Raw genomic sequence first — 15,638 nt, 5'->3', positions numbered from 1 at the left:
TTGCGTAACTTTTATTCAAACTAAAGGGTACCAATACTTTCGCCGCAACAAAATTCGCTACGCTAATGTAGAATCGATTATTCCAGCGGTTCTGTACTCACCAGAAGAACGTATAGCGGCTTCAATGGAGATTTTTGATGATGTTCCCGAATTAAGGGATGGAGAACCAACAGTAGCTCCAACAATGCTATCAACATTTCTTGCATCGAATGCGAGATGCGGGGAACCAGAAGTATCGGAATTTGTACCAACACCCAGTGAACTTGGGACTGCAGTGCCGCATTTAGTAACGCAAGCCGACTTCAATGACCTTGTACGATAAGGAAATTTGTCAAAGAGAACAGCCGAACTCTTTGCATCACGCTTTAAGCAGTGGAATATAGTGGCGGCTGATCTTAAAATAACAGCCGCTCGTGATCGACGTAGCAGTATTCCATATGACGCATTTTTTAAATTGCACGAAGATCGGGAAAAAAGCCTGGCTTATTGTTGTGATATTGATTCGATGTTTGAAAAAATTGGTGCATCGGTCAACAGCCTTAAAGTAGTGCTGCTTCATATCGGTAACAAACATCCAGCTGTCCCGATCGCATATGCCACCAACCTCAAAGAAACATACGAAGGCATGGAATTAATATTACAGCTGATAAACTACCAAGAGCATAATTGGAAAATATGCTGTGATCTAAAAGTGGTCGGATTACTCATGGGTGTTAAGCGTGGATTTCCAACCCACCAGTGCTTTTTGTGTACATGGGAAGGTCGCAAAAGAGATCAGCAGTACACTGAATTTAAGTGGAAGCCGCGAACTTGCTACAAAGTAGGCGTAGAAAGTATAGAAAATCTACCATTAGTGCAGCCATCTCAAATCATTTTGCCATCACTACACATTACGCTCGGTGTTGTATCAAATTTTGTTAAAAAACTGGATCGTGAGGGCGAGGCGATTGCAAGTTTGCGCAATATTTTTCCGAAACTGAGCGGCGCAAAGATTCATGCAGGTATTTTTTTACGAAGGCTTTTAGTAACTTTATTTTTTTAATGATGTGTATAATTTAAGGTGTTTTCAGTGGTCCGCAGATAAAAAAAATAGTTGCGAGTTATGAATTGCATATGGCGAAATGGGCATATTAATGTCGCTAAAGATCCATTTCCTTCACAATCATTTAGATTGTTTCCCTGGTGATTAAGGAGCTTGTAGCGATGAACATGGCGAAAGGTTCCATCAGGACATTGCGGCTATTGAAAAGCGCTTTAAAGGACAAGACATTACGCATATGCTTGGCGAATACTGTTGGTCTATTTGTCGCGATACTGACACAAATGCTTACAAACGCAAAAATAAAAGGTCTAAGTTTCTTTAAAAGCATTAAAATGTTTAATGTAACAATTTTTAATTTTAATATAATAAAATTAATAAAAAAATGTGGGGTTTTATATCTGTATTGTAATGCGGAGTGAAATACCTTTCTTTTGATACCCACATCGGCATATCTCATGCAATTTTTTTTTTTAATTTCGAACAGGTGGCAACAATTTGAAAAAATTGTCAGTGGCAACACCTATGTGAAAAGTCTAGAAATATGATACACTATCTGTGTGCCCAATTTCATTCAGATCCGTTAAGCTAATCCTGAGATCGTGTGGCTATACAGATATGCATACAAGAATTGCTCGTTTAAAGTTATAAAATACAAAAAAAAAAAATTGTGACGTGTACATGAAAATCGCCGATACACGTTATTTTTATTTTTTATCCCCTTTCCGAAAAAGTATATTTGGTTCATAGGACAGAATATGTGTAACGCGGTGTTATATACATTTGTACATACATATGTATATATTTTGGTACATACTATGTATGTATGTACTGACTTTGCAGAGATAACCACTTCTAAAAGCTTAACCTAATATTCAGGCACGCCGGCAATTATGTTAAAATTTCCTTCAGCGCGTGCAATTCGTATGAGCCTAACCGAAATTCAACGTCGAGCGTCAAAATCTAACTGGATTTCCGGCTTGTGTTTTGCGTGACATTGCATTTCAGGTGAATTTTTGGCACTTTCTTTATAAAGTTGTAATTTTCTTTTAAAATACATCGTTTTTAGAAAATATTTCAGATTCAACGAATAACCAACTACTGAGTGGCACCGCCCGTTTTTCAAAATTTTACTTCCTTCGTATTTACTTTCTTGGATTCATCACTTGTACCAAATTTATGTAAATTTGCTTCGCGGCCTCGGCGGCACACCTCCAAAGACCACCAAATGCAAATAGCTCCTTATCTAAAGGGTGGTTAAGTTTCAAGGGCCGGTGTTGATTTTGAATAAAATACAATTATTTTAGGAAATTGTTTTCATTTCTCTCTATTATGATAATATTGGTATGGCTCAATTACGTTTGGAACAAAATATCGGCCAAATGGCCGCCGCGGGCTCGGCGGCACTCCTCCATCCAATGGTCCAAATTTTCGATGACGCTAATTGAGGTTCTATGCCGTTAATGTGCCGAATTATCTCACCCTTTAGCTCATGAATTGTTGCTGGCTTATCGACGTACACCTTTTCTTTCAAATAACCCCAAAGAAGGAAGTCCAACGGTGTCGTTGACGTTTAGGTGTGGTTCACATTCAACATCGGCCCCTGAAATTTAAGCACCCTTTATATATGTATGTACCAAGTTCCATTGAAATGTATTAATTTTTGCTCGAGCTATCGTGCGTTCTACAACAATTGCAACTTAACTTATCCTGCGCACGGGTGGACGAAGAGAAATTACCAAATGGACTGCTCTCATCATTCTGAGTATTTCGGTCTAGAAATACATCTATGTATATACATTTACAACCTTTATGCGAAAAAATTATAACGCCGTTGTGCACAAATACGCTGACATAACAAAGTGATGGTTATTGGTATTTGTGCCATTGGCCTTTCATTGCTACCTTTGCTACTTATTAAATTAAAGCAAATATTTGTTGTTGTACTTTGTAGTTGTTTTTTTTTTTAATTTTACTCCGTTTATTGACAAAATTTTATTTCATTACACATTTCATTTATACATTGGAATAATTAATATATTATAATTAATTTCATCTTTACACTAACAAAGCTTCAAATTATCAAATTATGTGCTATTTTTAAATTAACTAAATCAAATAAATATGGAGTTGTAAACGAAAAAACAATCAATGAAAGGTAACCAATTGGTTTTTTTATTATAGATACACACAATATTGTCCAATGATGCTGGATATATGTATGTATATACACACATGCATACACGTACATATGTGAACGTGTATTGGGTGCAATTTTTAAGAGTAAAATGTCAAAACACTTGTCTGGTTGCCGCGCACAAACAGGAATGGTGGCATATCTCGGCTTAAACTCTCAAGCCACGCCATATATAACGGTGCTGAAACAATGTTCTTGCGAGGCATCGGTAAAGTCATTACGACCAGATCGGATTTCATTGATTGCTCGTGTAAATACTCGCGAAGACGTAAATAACGATTGGTTTTGTCCTGTACCGCCATCAGATCATCTTCGCTTATAAAGGCTGGAAAATAGTTTTAGAGAAAGAATATTATTTTAATGAAATTTAATTTTAATTTTAATATATATGTATTCAAATGCAATCATAAAAAAAATCAAATACATATGTTCTTTCAGTTCCATCATTTTCTTTTGCTTTCGAATTATCAAGTTCAAATAGCGTCAATCAAAACGAATTTATTTACCTTCATCTTCGGGCATTGCATTTGGGGCTCCATTATCTCTATCGCTACTCACAAAGTCCTTGATAAGTTCATTAAAGAAAGTTGTTGACGTTTCTTGAGGTTTTTTCGTTATGTCGGGAATTAACGTCAAATCTGAGTAATCGATGCGGAACTTAGATAGTAAACTTGCCATTGATCGTTGTTCAAACTCCAGTTCAGCCTTTTTATTTGCCAGAGCGTATACTCTGCAATAAATGCAAATATGTATTAATTACAATGAAAACTTTCTAAATCGAAACTTCGTTCATACGAATTTTAGATTAACGAATATAAATATCTGGGCGTGCTGCTTACATACAAAATCTTTCATACGAAAACTTAAATCTGAAGTTTGCTGGTTCTAAACCCGCTATCAATGCAACTTGGCTTAGATATATAATATTAATAATCCTCGAATCTGCATTCCAAATAAACTAAAAATTTATGGTGCGTGCTCAAGGTCGATTATGTTTTACAATTCAGTTGAGAGACTTCTACGTTTTTTATTAAAAAATTAATTTATTTACCGCAAAATACTCCGAAATATATGATTTATATCGAAAGAGTTTTGCTTCCGCAATATCTACATACACCCCGAGCACATAAGTAGGTACTGCGTCTTGCGGTGTCTTATTCTGCTTCCGCGCAGGCTTGCTGAGGAGACTGTACACCTCGGCGCTCATTGGGTAAAAAGTGGAGTGATATCTCACTAATGTTAAAAATGGAACCTCTCAGTGCTCTTAATTCGGAGTACTTGTCAGTGTTCATACCTTCGATTTTAGACAATCGTAAGAATATAAAACTTTCGTCTTTTCTGGACTTGCCGTTAAATCAGAATCATACGAATTATCATACATATAAGCTAACTTTTAGTGATGATTTTTCGGTCCACGCTATTAGCTTAATTTTTCGTGCAAGAGGAAGTCTTCTTAAACTAAATACGTGACCTTTTAAGAATATATTTTCTACCGCCTCTACAGTTTCTAACTTGGGTGTCCATGAAAACCTCTAACACCTGATAGGTATCTGCCCAATTTATTGAAATTTTGGTGAAAAAGCGTTGGATTCGGCTGTGATCACGGAGCTTTGATAAATATCATATTTGTCCTCCTGTCTCAAATATAGGGAAATGAATTTTCATAAGTACGCTTTTGAGTTGAGGTAATAAAATTTTGTGCATACTGCGTTGTAGTATTTTTTTTGCATTTTATAATAAGACTTTTGAACCTGAATTATTTTATTAAAAATAAAGAAAAATGTGGCATCATATATATCTTTTAAGCTATTTCGACTGACAAAATATAAATGTTATAACCGTTCGCTCTACTACTTATAAGCCCCCTTTGTATAAGTGTATATAATTATATTATTAAAATAAAGAACATAAGAATTAACTAACTATATCAACAAACAACTAATTTTGTACATAAATATGGAAAATTATTTCATTTATCCCTTTTTTAGGTTTTCATAACAAATTTTGCAAAGTCACATTAAATGATTCAATTATTAAAAAGTTAGAAAAACGATTTGCTGTTTTTATACCTATTTTTTTAACAAATTAATCAGCAACCGGCACATTCATTTGGAATGTTTAAATACATTTCTCTTTCAAAGGTTCAATTTCTATTTTAAATATAACCATTTGCTATTATATGACTCAGAGTTACTACACTTTATATCGAATATCCATTTTGGATTTTTTGTTTGGCAGACCATTCATCCTTTCATCGAATATAGTAAGTAGATTACCATATCTAAGTGTTTAGTTACGTAGATTTTTATAATCATAGAAAGAGTTCAATGCTTTTAAAAAAATTGTCTTATTCCAAGTCGAGTTACCAAGGAATGGCTCATACGAATAACGACCGCTCTATAATTTGATGTTTCATGAAATTACATGAATACTCGTAGTATTTACGCATAAATGGCCTTAGCATGAATGTAAATATGTTTGCCAATTGACTTTACCTCAATTTGCACGATTGCCAGGTTCGTCGGGTGCTAATTATGTAAGGCAGAAGCAGAGTTAGACCTCCGTCGTCGTACAACCACCAAACATCAATAATTGCATGACCGCGTTTTCGTGTGAATTGGGTCAGTTCCATCAATATTTCTTTTGGTAATTCAGCACCTCCCGGACCCTTATACAAAGAAGCGGGGTCGTTATGTTTCTGCTTCGATTTACGCAAAGAATTTGTCTGTAAGTTCAAGAAAAATTCTAAATTAACCCTCTGTATATACAAATAAAGCATTGCAAATTGAAAATATTGAATCTACATTTATAAGGAGCATCCATACTTACCAACAGTTGAGCGGATTTTGGATCAACTGGATCGGGTAAACCAGATACCTCTTTAACCTGGGATCCTGCCATAAATGATAAATCGCTGGTGCTGGAGGCTGATGTATAAAATAGTAAACATTTTTAGTCACGCAATGTTAAATACATTTGTATAAATCTATGGGATCTGTAAGTATATAATTCAGCTGTTCGGTTAAGAATGTTTGTTCTTTCCCAAGATAATATGAGAAGTTACAAGCATAGATCTCGAAAACGTCGGGTGCCAGAGATCATTAAGCTTCGACTTAAAAAAATTGGTTTAAATAGTACAATAAAGATGCTAGAAGTAGTGTACGCCGAATTTGGACTGCTCGACTATCGTGCCTTGGCTCAACTCTTACGACAGCAGCGGCGGCGAAAAAGTATTGCAGAGTGTTACGTGGCGATCGCTTCGAGTAACCGAGGTGTCAAGATAGATAGGGGCATGTGTATAAATACAGTTGAGACCGCAGAACACGTGGCAGTGCAGATGAATTTTTTTAGACAGACCAACGGCAGATACAGGCGCTTGAGTCAATAATTCACTACAATATCGAATAAGACAATAGCTTGTAAGTATCAGGTTATTGCACATTTTCTGATGTTTCATTTCCTCCACAACCGCTTTAGAATGCAGTGGGAGGAGTGGCTACTATCGATGGCATCAAGTCACTATACGCCCGCCTATTGTGCCAACAGGCATAGAAATCAGCCGAGGAGGTTGTATGTTGTAGTGTTTGTGGGAGCATGCCCCACATACCGCTGGTGTGACGGCACCTTTGAAAATGTTTCTGACATTTTGGTTTCAACCTCCTTAAGAAAAAGGACATTGTCGCCCAATAATCACGCTCCCCTTCTCTACAACGGAAATTTTAGTAGCAAATAAAAAAATGCGCATTTGCGGCATATAGAAAAGAAATACGGTGATTTATGAGAATACACATTTTGAAGAGTTTCTATAGCAGCACTGCGCCTCTGATTTTTTAAATCTCACAAATCAATAGGCGAAGCCCAAACAAATTTAGGATGTGTATGGTTTTGTCCAAGCTTGTATGTATTTTGAAAGATGTTCAGTTGTGATAATTCTAAAATGTACGGCGGGTATTCTGTGCAGTCTGTCCGAACTTTATAAGTAAATATATTTCAAGTACGCACACACATCAATATGTATGAGCTTACATGTAACAATACGCATTTACGAGCATATTTACAAGAATAATATTTTTTATTTTATTATTTAAAGCTATATAATCATAAATATTATATGTATATGCATTTTTCTATATTAAGTAATTTTAATATGTCACTTACATTTTAATTGCTTCAAACCATTCCCTGTGCTTGACAAGTCTCCGGCATCTAAAATTGAGCCGCACAATGCAGTGCATTTAGGTGCACATACGCACATACGCACATGTATGTATACATATGTTATTATAATCAGTGTAACCATTTTACAGTGCATCGGGGTGCATCAGGTACAAAGGCATTCATAAAATTAGTGCAAGCATGCAGAAAAAAAATTAATTAAAACATTAAAATGATCACATAAAAAAATAAAAATACAACTAAAATACTAAAATAATGCTTATGTATTGTATTTACATATATATGTATGTAAGTATGTACAAGAGTTTCTAGTTAATATGCAACATCGGTATTCTGACCGTTGCCGTTAATTTCTGAATATAGAGATTACTAAATGCCATGACGTCATAACTCAAAAAAATCAAAAGTTCAAGAAAAACGGCTTCAAAAATTCAATAATACTTCTAATTAATTTTATATATAATATATATTATATATATAATTGGCGCGTACACCCTTTTTGGGTGTTCGGCCGAGCTCCTCCTCCTATTTCCGGTATGCGTCTTGATGTTGTTCCACAAATGGAGGGACCTACAGTTTCAAGCCGACTCTGAACGGCAATTTTTTATGAGGAGCTTTTTCATGGCGAAAGAGCGAACATAAAACAGTTTTAAACCGTTTATGCAAAAATTTATACAAAAATTTAAACAAAAATAATGGATTTCTTATTCCTAACCTAATATTGCTGATAAAATGACGCAAGGAGTCAGAAAATTTTATCAGATTTCTGTTGAGAATCAGGGAGTAGATTTCAAAACATTCGTGAAGGGCCAATGAGTTACATACATAAATATGTGCATTTTTTTTTTGTCGTCACAACTAGCAAGTGCAGCACTCAGACATTAATCCATTGTACTACACTTGGATTCCCTTCTGAGTAGATCTTGTGGTGCCAAGGAGCCAAAGTGGTCGCTTCTTAACACATTAGTGCCAAAGACATCAAACCTGGTTTGAGCGAAGGCGGGGCAGACGCACAGGAAGTGGTCTGCCATCTCATCCTCCTCTTCACAAGCTGAACAGAGTACACTATGTGTGTATAATTGTAATTTGTGTGTAATTGTAAAAAATTTTACCACCCCGTTGATAGCAGTCCGGAGTTAAAAATTGCTCCAAAGTGATAATTCATAGTAATCTTAACCTAACACACCTACATTATCGGTGTGCCTCCCATAAGCGGACACTTTTTTCGGTCATATCACAAATCCTTAAGAATTTTTCAGTTCATTAGGTGTCCGCTTAGAAGAGAGTACACTGTATTTAATTTAACTCAATTTCCACTTTTGAATTTATACAACACAGTACAGTACACGGTTTTTCAAATTTTCAGTGTTTCTAGTATTGGATATTTTTCTCGTTGAAATCTAATTACGGCTATACGTCATCAGACAATACCAAATGGGTTCAAATGCGTTTTTACCAAGTGAAAGCTTCTCACAAATAGCATTAACTCATTCGAAGGCGTCACAAATTGTGAGTACTGCCCCTTTGATTGGTCATGGTTTGAGGCACATTTGAGGAAAGCTAGGCCTAAAAATCTTACACGCTTGCAAGTATCGTTCATTACTCATTACTTTTTAATTCGGCCGAAGAGACTGCACATTTGTATAATTTCATCTAAAATGCTTCATTAATTCATAATTATTTAAGCGATTTGTGCATTAATATTATTTACTTACTGGCAAACGAGCACGAGTATGACTAAATAACTTATACGTATAATTGTATGTATGGTATGTATCATAATTTACCTTGCGATACGTTGCGACTGAGGGAATCCATACTTCCACTTAGTCCATTTTGTACAGCTCTATCCGCGGACATCAAATCGGCGGAACTCTCATTCGGTTGAAGAGTGCGTGGAATGTCAAGTACATTTTTGGCGGCGCTACTTTCCTCGCCCAAAATCTGTGAGCAGTCGAGCCCATTGGGTAAACGCAATATAGCCACCGATAAATACATATCTAATGCCTGAGAAGTATTTTTGCTTTTGTTAGTTAAACGATGTTCCAAAAAGGCTTAAAAAAATTAAATATAAAAAACAATAATTTCCCACCTTGTGCATAACATTAAAATATTGATCCAAATCCTTCTTGTCGCATGCCTGCCAGTCATTTTTATAGCCCATGAGCAAAATATTCGGTTTCAATTTTCCAATTCCGCAAGCCTACGAAGATAAAAAGATTTTTAAGGCAATCAGTAGAATGCTAATGAGAGTACATCTTTGTTCCACTTATGAAGTGGAAACTTGTTTTACCCACCTGCATTAAAGCACGGGAACCTGATTCGAAGTCCTCTCCGTCTACGAGAGAATAGAAACCCTTCACGCAGTGTTTGCGAAACCAAGTCGTGGCACGCTCTTGCAAGTAATTCCTGTAGCGTTGAGAGCTTGAACCACGAAGCACATGTCCACAAACGAGCAAAGAGAGATTCTTCGTCAACATGTAGGCAAAGTCAACCAAAACTGGTCGTGTATTTGGCAAACCCGATAAAACCAGTATCTTCCATAGAAATAACAGTTCAGCATAAAGGCATTAGGAACATTCAAATGGTAATTTTACCTGTGGCCGATAGTTCTTAACGTGTTCTTCCACATTGTTTAGCTGCTGCACTGATAGCAGTGCGTTTTTGTAAGTCTGTGCTTGTGTTGTCGAGCCCCAGTTAACATCGGGCTTGCGATACGCCACAATTAAGTATAGAGCCAACACTGCTACAAAGGTGATGAGCGCTGTCACCCACGAGATAAGAAACATAACAGCAACACACAGTACCGAGCCCACCAAACTGAGCCACATATTGTAATACTGAAACCAAAATATCGAATCACTTAAGGGCACAGATGCATATAAATACAAATGTACATATGTCTATGTATAGCCACAAAACGTATCAACTGCATGAAATTTACACACAGACATACATACATACCTTAAATGTTGGCCGCCAGCCCACAGGTTTCGCTAAACTAGCATGAAAAGTACTGAAGTTAATGAGCATATAGGCGGCGAGGAAGAAGTTCGAAATAAGCGGCGCGATCAAATTGAGTTTTCCAATTAGAATGAAGCTGAAACGACAAAAAGTTCATATAACACCCGGAATTTTTAATGTCCAAGTGAATCAGAGGGCAACTCACGCAACAGCTATGATAAACGTTAGCACATATCCACGAACTGGCTCATTGTTATTGCCATAACCTTTGGCAAACCACACGATCTTGGGATAGAGTTCGTCTTTACACAGCGCCTGTCGCATAGCAAGATTCAAAATTATTCAATTTTTCTGAATTTCTGCTACAGTTTGTACTTGTGTGCATACCTGAAATACTTTCGGTGCAGATACCAAACTGGCTAATGCTGAAGAAATAGTTGCCGCAAAACAGCCAGCATATATCAATGGCCCAAAGCCGGACACCAGCTCAATTACTTGAAATGAGTTTTGCAAACCGTATTGGCAATCATCTGGATTTCTTGCTTTTTGGCGAGATAAATATTTGGTACTAAAATGACTATCGAATTTTTACAAACAACAACTCAAACTTACCTGAAGTGCAATTCAAAAAAGCGTATGAGCCGTTTACTAGATCTAACATATCTCCGGTGGCATCGCGAGCTACAGTAGCACCACATATGAAAACCATCAACAGGTATGTCGCGGTCGAAATTAGTATGGCCAGCAGGGTACCTTTTGGTATCGATTTTTGTGGATCCTAAAGCAATTTATACTCAAGTTAATAAAGTTCACGTTCAATTCAAACTAGTTGAGAGTGAAAATTCGGGAGGAAAGGCGCGGTTTATAGTCAATATCCAAGTACAGTGTACGACAAAACTAAAGCACGAAACTTCCCATACCACCACAATCAGAAAATAAACTTTCCAACAAATAGTAATGGCAAATCTTTTTATTGTATTTAGAAGAGGGCACATTGGTTATTGTGTAAAAAAAATTATACAATAAACTTCATTCTAAACTTAAATATTAATTCAAACATAAAAGTAGTATTAAATATGCCGCGACAAAACTAAAGCACATTGGTATATACTTGTAAAGAAAAGTTGGTTCTTCTAATATTTCGTAGCGAAGCCCTTGTTTTTCAATACCGCTGCACATCTTCGTGGCATAGACTCAATCAAATTATTTAAAACATCTATGGAAATGCTTTCCCAAGCTCGTTCTACCTGAACAAACAGGGAGTCCTTGTTTTTGCAGTTTTCGCGTTCTATTTTCCGATCTACAATCTCCCATAGATTCTCTATGGGGTTGAGATCGGGTGATTGTGCAGGCCACTGCAATACCTTAATTTTATTGGGAACAAACCATTCTTTCACACATTTAGCGGTATGCTTAGGATCATTGTCCTGCTGGTATATCCAACTCAGTGGCATTTCCTCCTCAGCGTAGGGGCAGCATAATGGTCTGGAGAATGTCTTTGCACACAAATCTGTCCATTATGCCATTAATTCTATGAATTGGACCCACTCCATTGCCGGAAAAACAGCCCCACACCATTATGCTGCCTCCACCATGCTTTACAGTACCTTTACAGTAACATGGGTTTAAACGTTGCCCTTTAGGTCTGCGTACAAGCTTCAGTCCATCAGAATTTTGGATGTTGAACTTGGATTCATCAGAGAAAAGGACGGTTCGCCACTTGCTGATGGTCCAGTTAATATGCGCCTTCGCGAATTCGAGTCGTGCTCTCCGATTCTTTATTGAAATGAAAGGTTTTTTAGCACTTCTATACGTTTTGAAGCCACCTTCGACAGTTCTTCGCTGAATGGTTCTAAGGCTAACGGGCAATGATAATTCACTTCTCAGGGATCTCGCCGATATAAAGGGGTCTTTCTGGACCTTTCGGATAATTAATTTATCCTCACGAGTAGTTGTTTTTCAGGGCCTACCACCTGAATGTTTGGTTTCAAAGGAGCCGGATGACCGAAAACGACTTATTGTGCGAGAAACTACGCTGTGATGAATCTTGAATTTTCGAGAAATATTGATAACCGATTCACCGCCATTAAATTCATCTATAATTTTTTCACGTAATACCGTATTATACTTGCTTCGGGCCATTTTTAACGTTTTTTTTATTTCTTTAGCTCGAAAATGTAATAAATGTCGCTAAAACCACGCAATAACACTGATAATGTTTTGCTTATGCTTGACGTATAATATTTTAAATCCTAACGGTTCTCATTAATAACTAACTGCCAGCTATGGATAGAAAGAGGGAGTTGTGCTTTAGTTTTGTCGCAGCAAGTTTTTGCACGTGCTTTGTTTTTGCACATAACAGTACTATTTTTCCGTTAAGAAACTGGAATATTGTATTTTTGTATCATATATATTTGTTATTATCAGATTAAGAAAAAACAATTGAAGGATATAACCATTTGTTGTCTTTTTTTAACTTAAGGAGTTCAAGAGGGACTTCGTGCTGTATATTTGCTCAAGCTCCCAGATCCCTCCATTAGAGGGAACACATCAAGGCGCACACCACAAATAGGAGGACGAGCTCTGCCAAACACACAATAAAGGATGTAAGCGCCGATTATTATTATTTTTTAATATATTTGAAGATTGTGTATATGATTTCAAGATGTCTGAAGGAATATTAAAAAAAGAGAAAAATACTTTTAGATTTAGAACCCTAATGGTATTTGCCTCCTAAGTCCTTTTGCTAATTTGAAAAGCAAAATTGATCTGGTGGCTGGCTGGAAATATGTAACAAATGTTGAGCTTAGAATAAACGTTGGCAAAGTCAAAGCCTTCCGACTTATGTATCAGCGAATGCAACCAAAACTTTACTACCTACAACAAACCCTTGAAACCTTGGAACTCTTTTGCCATTTGGGCTGCGTTTTGTCAAAAGTGGCAGCTCGTCCGGGATGTTGTTAACCGATTTGCGAAAAGATGTCAAGCTTTGGATTCCTTGGATCTGTGTGGAACTCGCGCGTGATTTTCCGGCGCACGAAGCTACAAATGTTCAATTCTAATGTAAAATCAATACTTTTGCGGTTGGCTTAAAACAATAACAAAGCACAATTTGTGGTCCACAACGGGACAAACTTAAAATTAACGTTGAAATACCAAAACGTAAATGGAATTGGATTGGACAAACATAACGCCGATGTAATTGCCCGACGAGCCATCACGTGGAACCCACAAGAGAGCAGGCGAGACAACTCGAATTCGAGCTGGAGAAACTTGAACTATATTGGAACCTAGAAAAAATGTTTGCTAACGACAGAACGGATTGGAAAAATCGTATTTCGGGTCTTCGCTCCTTAATTGCTTAGTAGGGTATAAGTCATTACCAAATTTAGATACCTTTAAATCACCGGATATATTTGCGCCTGCCAAAATACCAGTGGCAGCGGGGAAGAATATCGCTATAACTGAGAAAAAATTGTGTTGCACTCCATTTTCTACTCGATAGTCCGGAAAAAGATTCTGCTTTAAGATCGTCGCTGAAAAAAAAGAAAGTGTTACTTAAGTATATTATGAAAATAAAATATAATATTAATTGCTTCACATCGTTTTCTTTGCACTCACCATTGTAGCCAATGAAACCTTTAGCTTTTTCTTCTTCGCTCTTTGGACCAATTATTGAACCGATTATAAAATCTCCTATAGCTACTAATAAAATAATGAGTAAACCAATTTGCGCCTGAAAAAGACGTATTAGAAATATATTCCACACAGGTGAAGTCATTTTACCTTCGCCTCCCATTCCATACCAACCACAACAATAACAAGTAAAATAGAAATAGTAATACAGCCAATTATCCGCACATCTTGAACATCACCGTCGATAATACTGAGGCCGAAACTGCCCAACAGATCTAACACAGATTCGCAAAAACCCACGACGTACATAGCACAGGCTACGGCATTTGCCAACGAAAATATAATACCAATAGACCCACCAAATTCAGGACCCAGCGAACGCGATATCATATAATACGTCCCACCTGGAAAAATTTATAAAATTTTTTTATTTATCTCCATATATTTAGCATGCAATTATTAATAGAAAATACGCCAACTTTGAATTTACTTAACTGGAAACATTTCACACTTCCATACAATTCTAATATTTCACTTACCCCCTTTGATAACACCATTTGTACTAATCGCTGACATCGACAAGGACGTGACACAAGTAACGACAGTCGTTGTTAAAATCAAAATGAAACCTTCTATGATTCCTGCCTGCCCCACTACCCAACTGAGACGTAAAAACAGCATTACGCCCCAAATGTTGAGCAAGCAACGGACTAATACTCCCTTAATCCAGCCAAATTTCAAAACCCCATTCATGTTGGCCGCCTCCGGATCCTGATTGCGGCTTAAGCTGGCGCTCTGTTTTAAGGAAACAAGAATAACCATCAAATGGAGTTAATCACAAACATTAACATGGGTTTTATTTAAAAATTTATATAAAACAATTATTTTACCTACAGTATTGTGCAATAAAATGCATGTTTTTTACATTAGTATGGCTAAAATTCCATTTTATCGGAAAATATTTATGCAAAACTTAAGCAACTTATTCTTGTAGATTTCAGAAATTGATTGGTTAGATCTCCACATATGGGGGATCTCCACAATAAATCAGGGCGTGCCACTTTTCGTACCAACAACTCTGGTGGCTTTCTCGTGGACTAAAAGGAACTTAGGATCAATGCTCACAAGCCTCGGTTGAGCAGTTTCATTTACACTAAATTAAATCGAATTAAAAATCTTAGGAAGAAGTGTGCTACTGTTTTTAAGCTAACTCCGAAAGGCAAAGCGTTTTTATGAAGAGCTTTTTCATGGCAGAAATATACCAGAGGGTTGCCATTGCCTATGATTAGGTTCTCTTATTAATATGGTCGAAATGTGAATGTGTTGTCGTTGTCGATGACGTATCTTCTTACCCATTTACTGTGTCTTCCGGTGTACTTTAGAGCAACATTTTGGGTCCTTTGTTCTTTGTAAGTCTTATTAATGACATATTTGAATGCTTCCATGTCTCTGAGTTTCTTTTATATGCAAACGACTTAAAAATTGTTAAAAATGTACTTCTTTGTGATTCATACAGTCTTCAATCAGACCTCAATAAGTTCGTGGCATGGTGTGATAGGAATCTACTTCAATATTACAAATATTAAGAAATGTCCTCAGGTGCCATTTTCTAAGTCTAAGCATTTA

The 15,638-nt window shown here is 36.6% G+C and overlaps 2 protein-coding genes across 6 annotated transcripts in view; one reads left to right on the top strand and one right to left on the bottom strand.

Annotated features, from left to right (window-relative positions):
• Positions 1–706: 706 nt before the first annotated feature.
• Positions 707–1,340, top strand: LOC129241775 (uncharacterized). The gene is made up of 2 exons (XM_054878281.1): positions 707–1,001; positions 1,061–1,340. The coding sequence occupies exons 1-2, from the start codon at positions 707–709 to the stop codon at positions 1,132–1,134; spliced, it is 369 nt and encodes a 122-aa protein (XP_054734256.1). The 3' UTR covers positions 1,135–1,340.
• A 1,633-nt stretch (positions 1,341–2,973) lies between these two features.
• Positions 2,974–15,638, bottom strand: part of LOC129241774 (bumetanide-sensitive sodium-(potassium)-chloride cotransporter) — a 39,791-nt gene continuing 27,126 nt past the window's right edge. For 4 of the 5 annotated variants that reach the window (XM_054878278.1, XM_054878276.1, XM_054878279.1 and 1 more), the window contains exons 5-21: positions 14,552–14,807; positions 14,163–14,416; positions 13,998–14,112; positions 13,773–13,912; positions 10,989–11,154; positions 10,764–10,918; positions 10,582–10,691; positions 10,377–10,512; positions 10,010–10,252; positions 9,710–9,949; positions 9,505–9,615; positions 9,200–9,419; positions 7,395–7,442; positions 6,066–6,163; positions 5,732–5,961; positions 3,743–3,966; positions 2,974–3,561 (exon numbers count right to left, since the gene is read on the bottom strand). In XM_054878278.1, the coding sequence (XP_054734253.1) occupies positions 3,317–3,561; positions 3,743–3,966; positions 5,732–5,961; positions 6,066–6,163; positions 7,395–7,442; positions 9,200–9,419; positions 9,505–9,615; positions 9,710–9,949; positions 10,010–10,252; positions 10,377–10,512; positions 10,582–10,691; positions 10,764–10,918; positions 10,989–11,154; positions 13,773–13,912; positions 13,998–14,112; positions 14,163–14,416; positions 14,552–14,807 (2,991 nt within the window). In that variant the 3' untranslated portion in view covers positions 2,974–3,316. The remainder of the gene's footprint in view (positions 3,562–3,742; positions 3,967–5,731; positions 5,962–6,065; positions 6,164–7,394; positions 7,443–9,199; positions 9,420–9,504; positions 9,616–9,709; positions 9,950–10,009; positions 10,253–10,376; positions 10,513–10,581; positions 10,692–10,763; positions 10,919–10,988; positions 11,155–13,772; positions 13,913–13,997; positions 14,113–14,162; positions 14,417–14,551; positions 14,808–15,638) is intronic. The other variant, XM_054878280.1, reaches the window with a different exon arrangement.

This window comes from Anastrepha obliqua, chromosome 3, assembly GCF_027943255.1.
Source record: "Anastrepha obliqua isolate idAnaObli1 chromosome 3, idAnaObli1_1.0, whole genome shotgun sequence".
Classification (NCBI taxonomy): domain Eukaryota; kingdom Metazoa; phylum Arthropoda; class Insecta; order Diptera; family Tephritidae; genus Anastrepha; species Anastrepha obliqua.
Note: the sequence above shows the minus strand (reverse complement) of the source record. Positions and strands in the feature narration are given on the sequence as shown.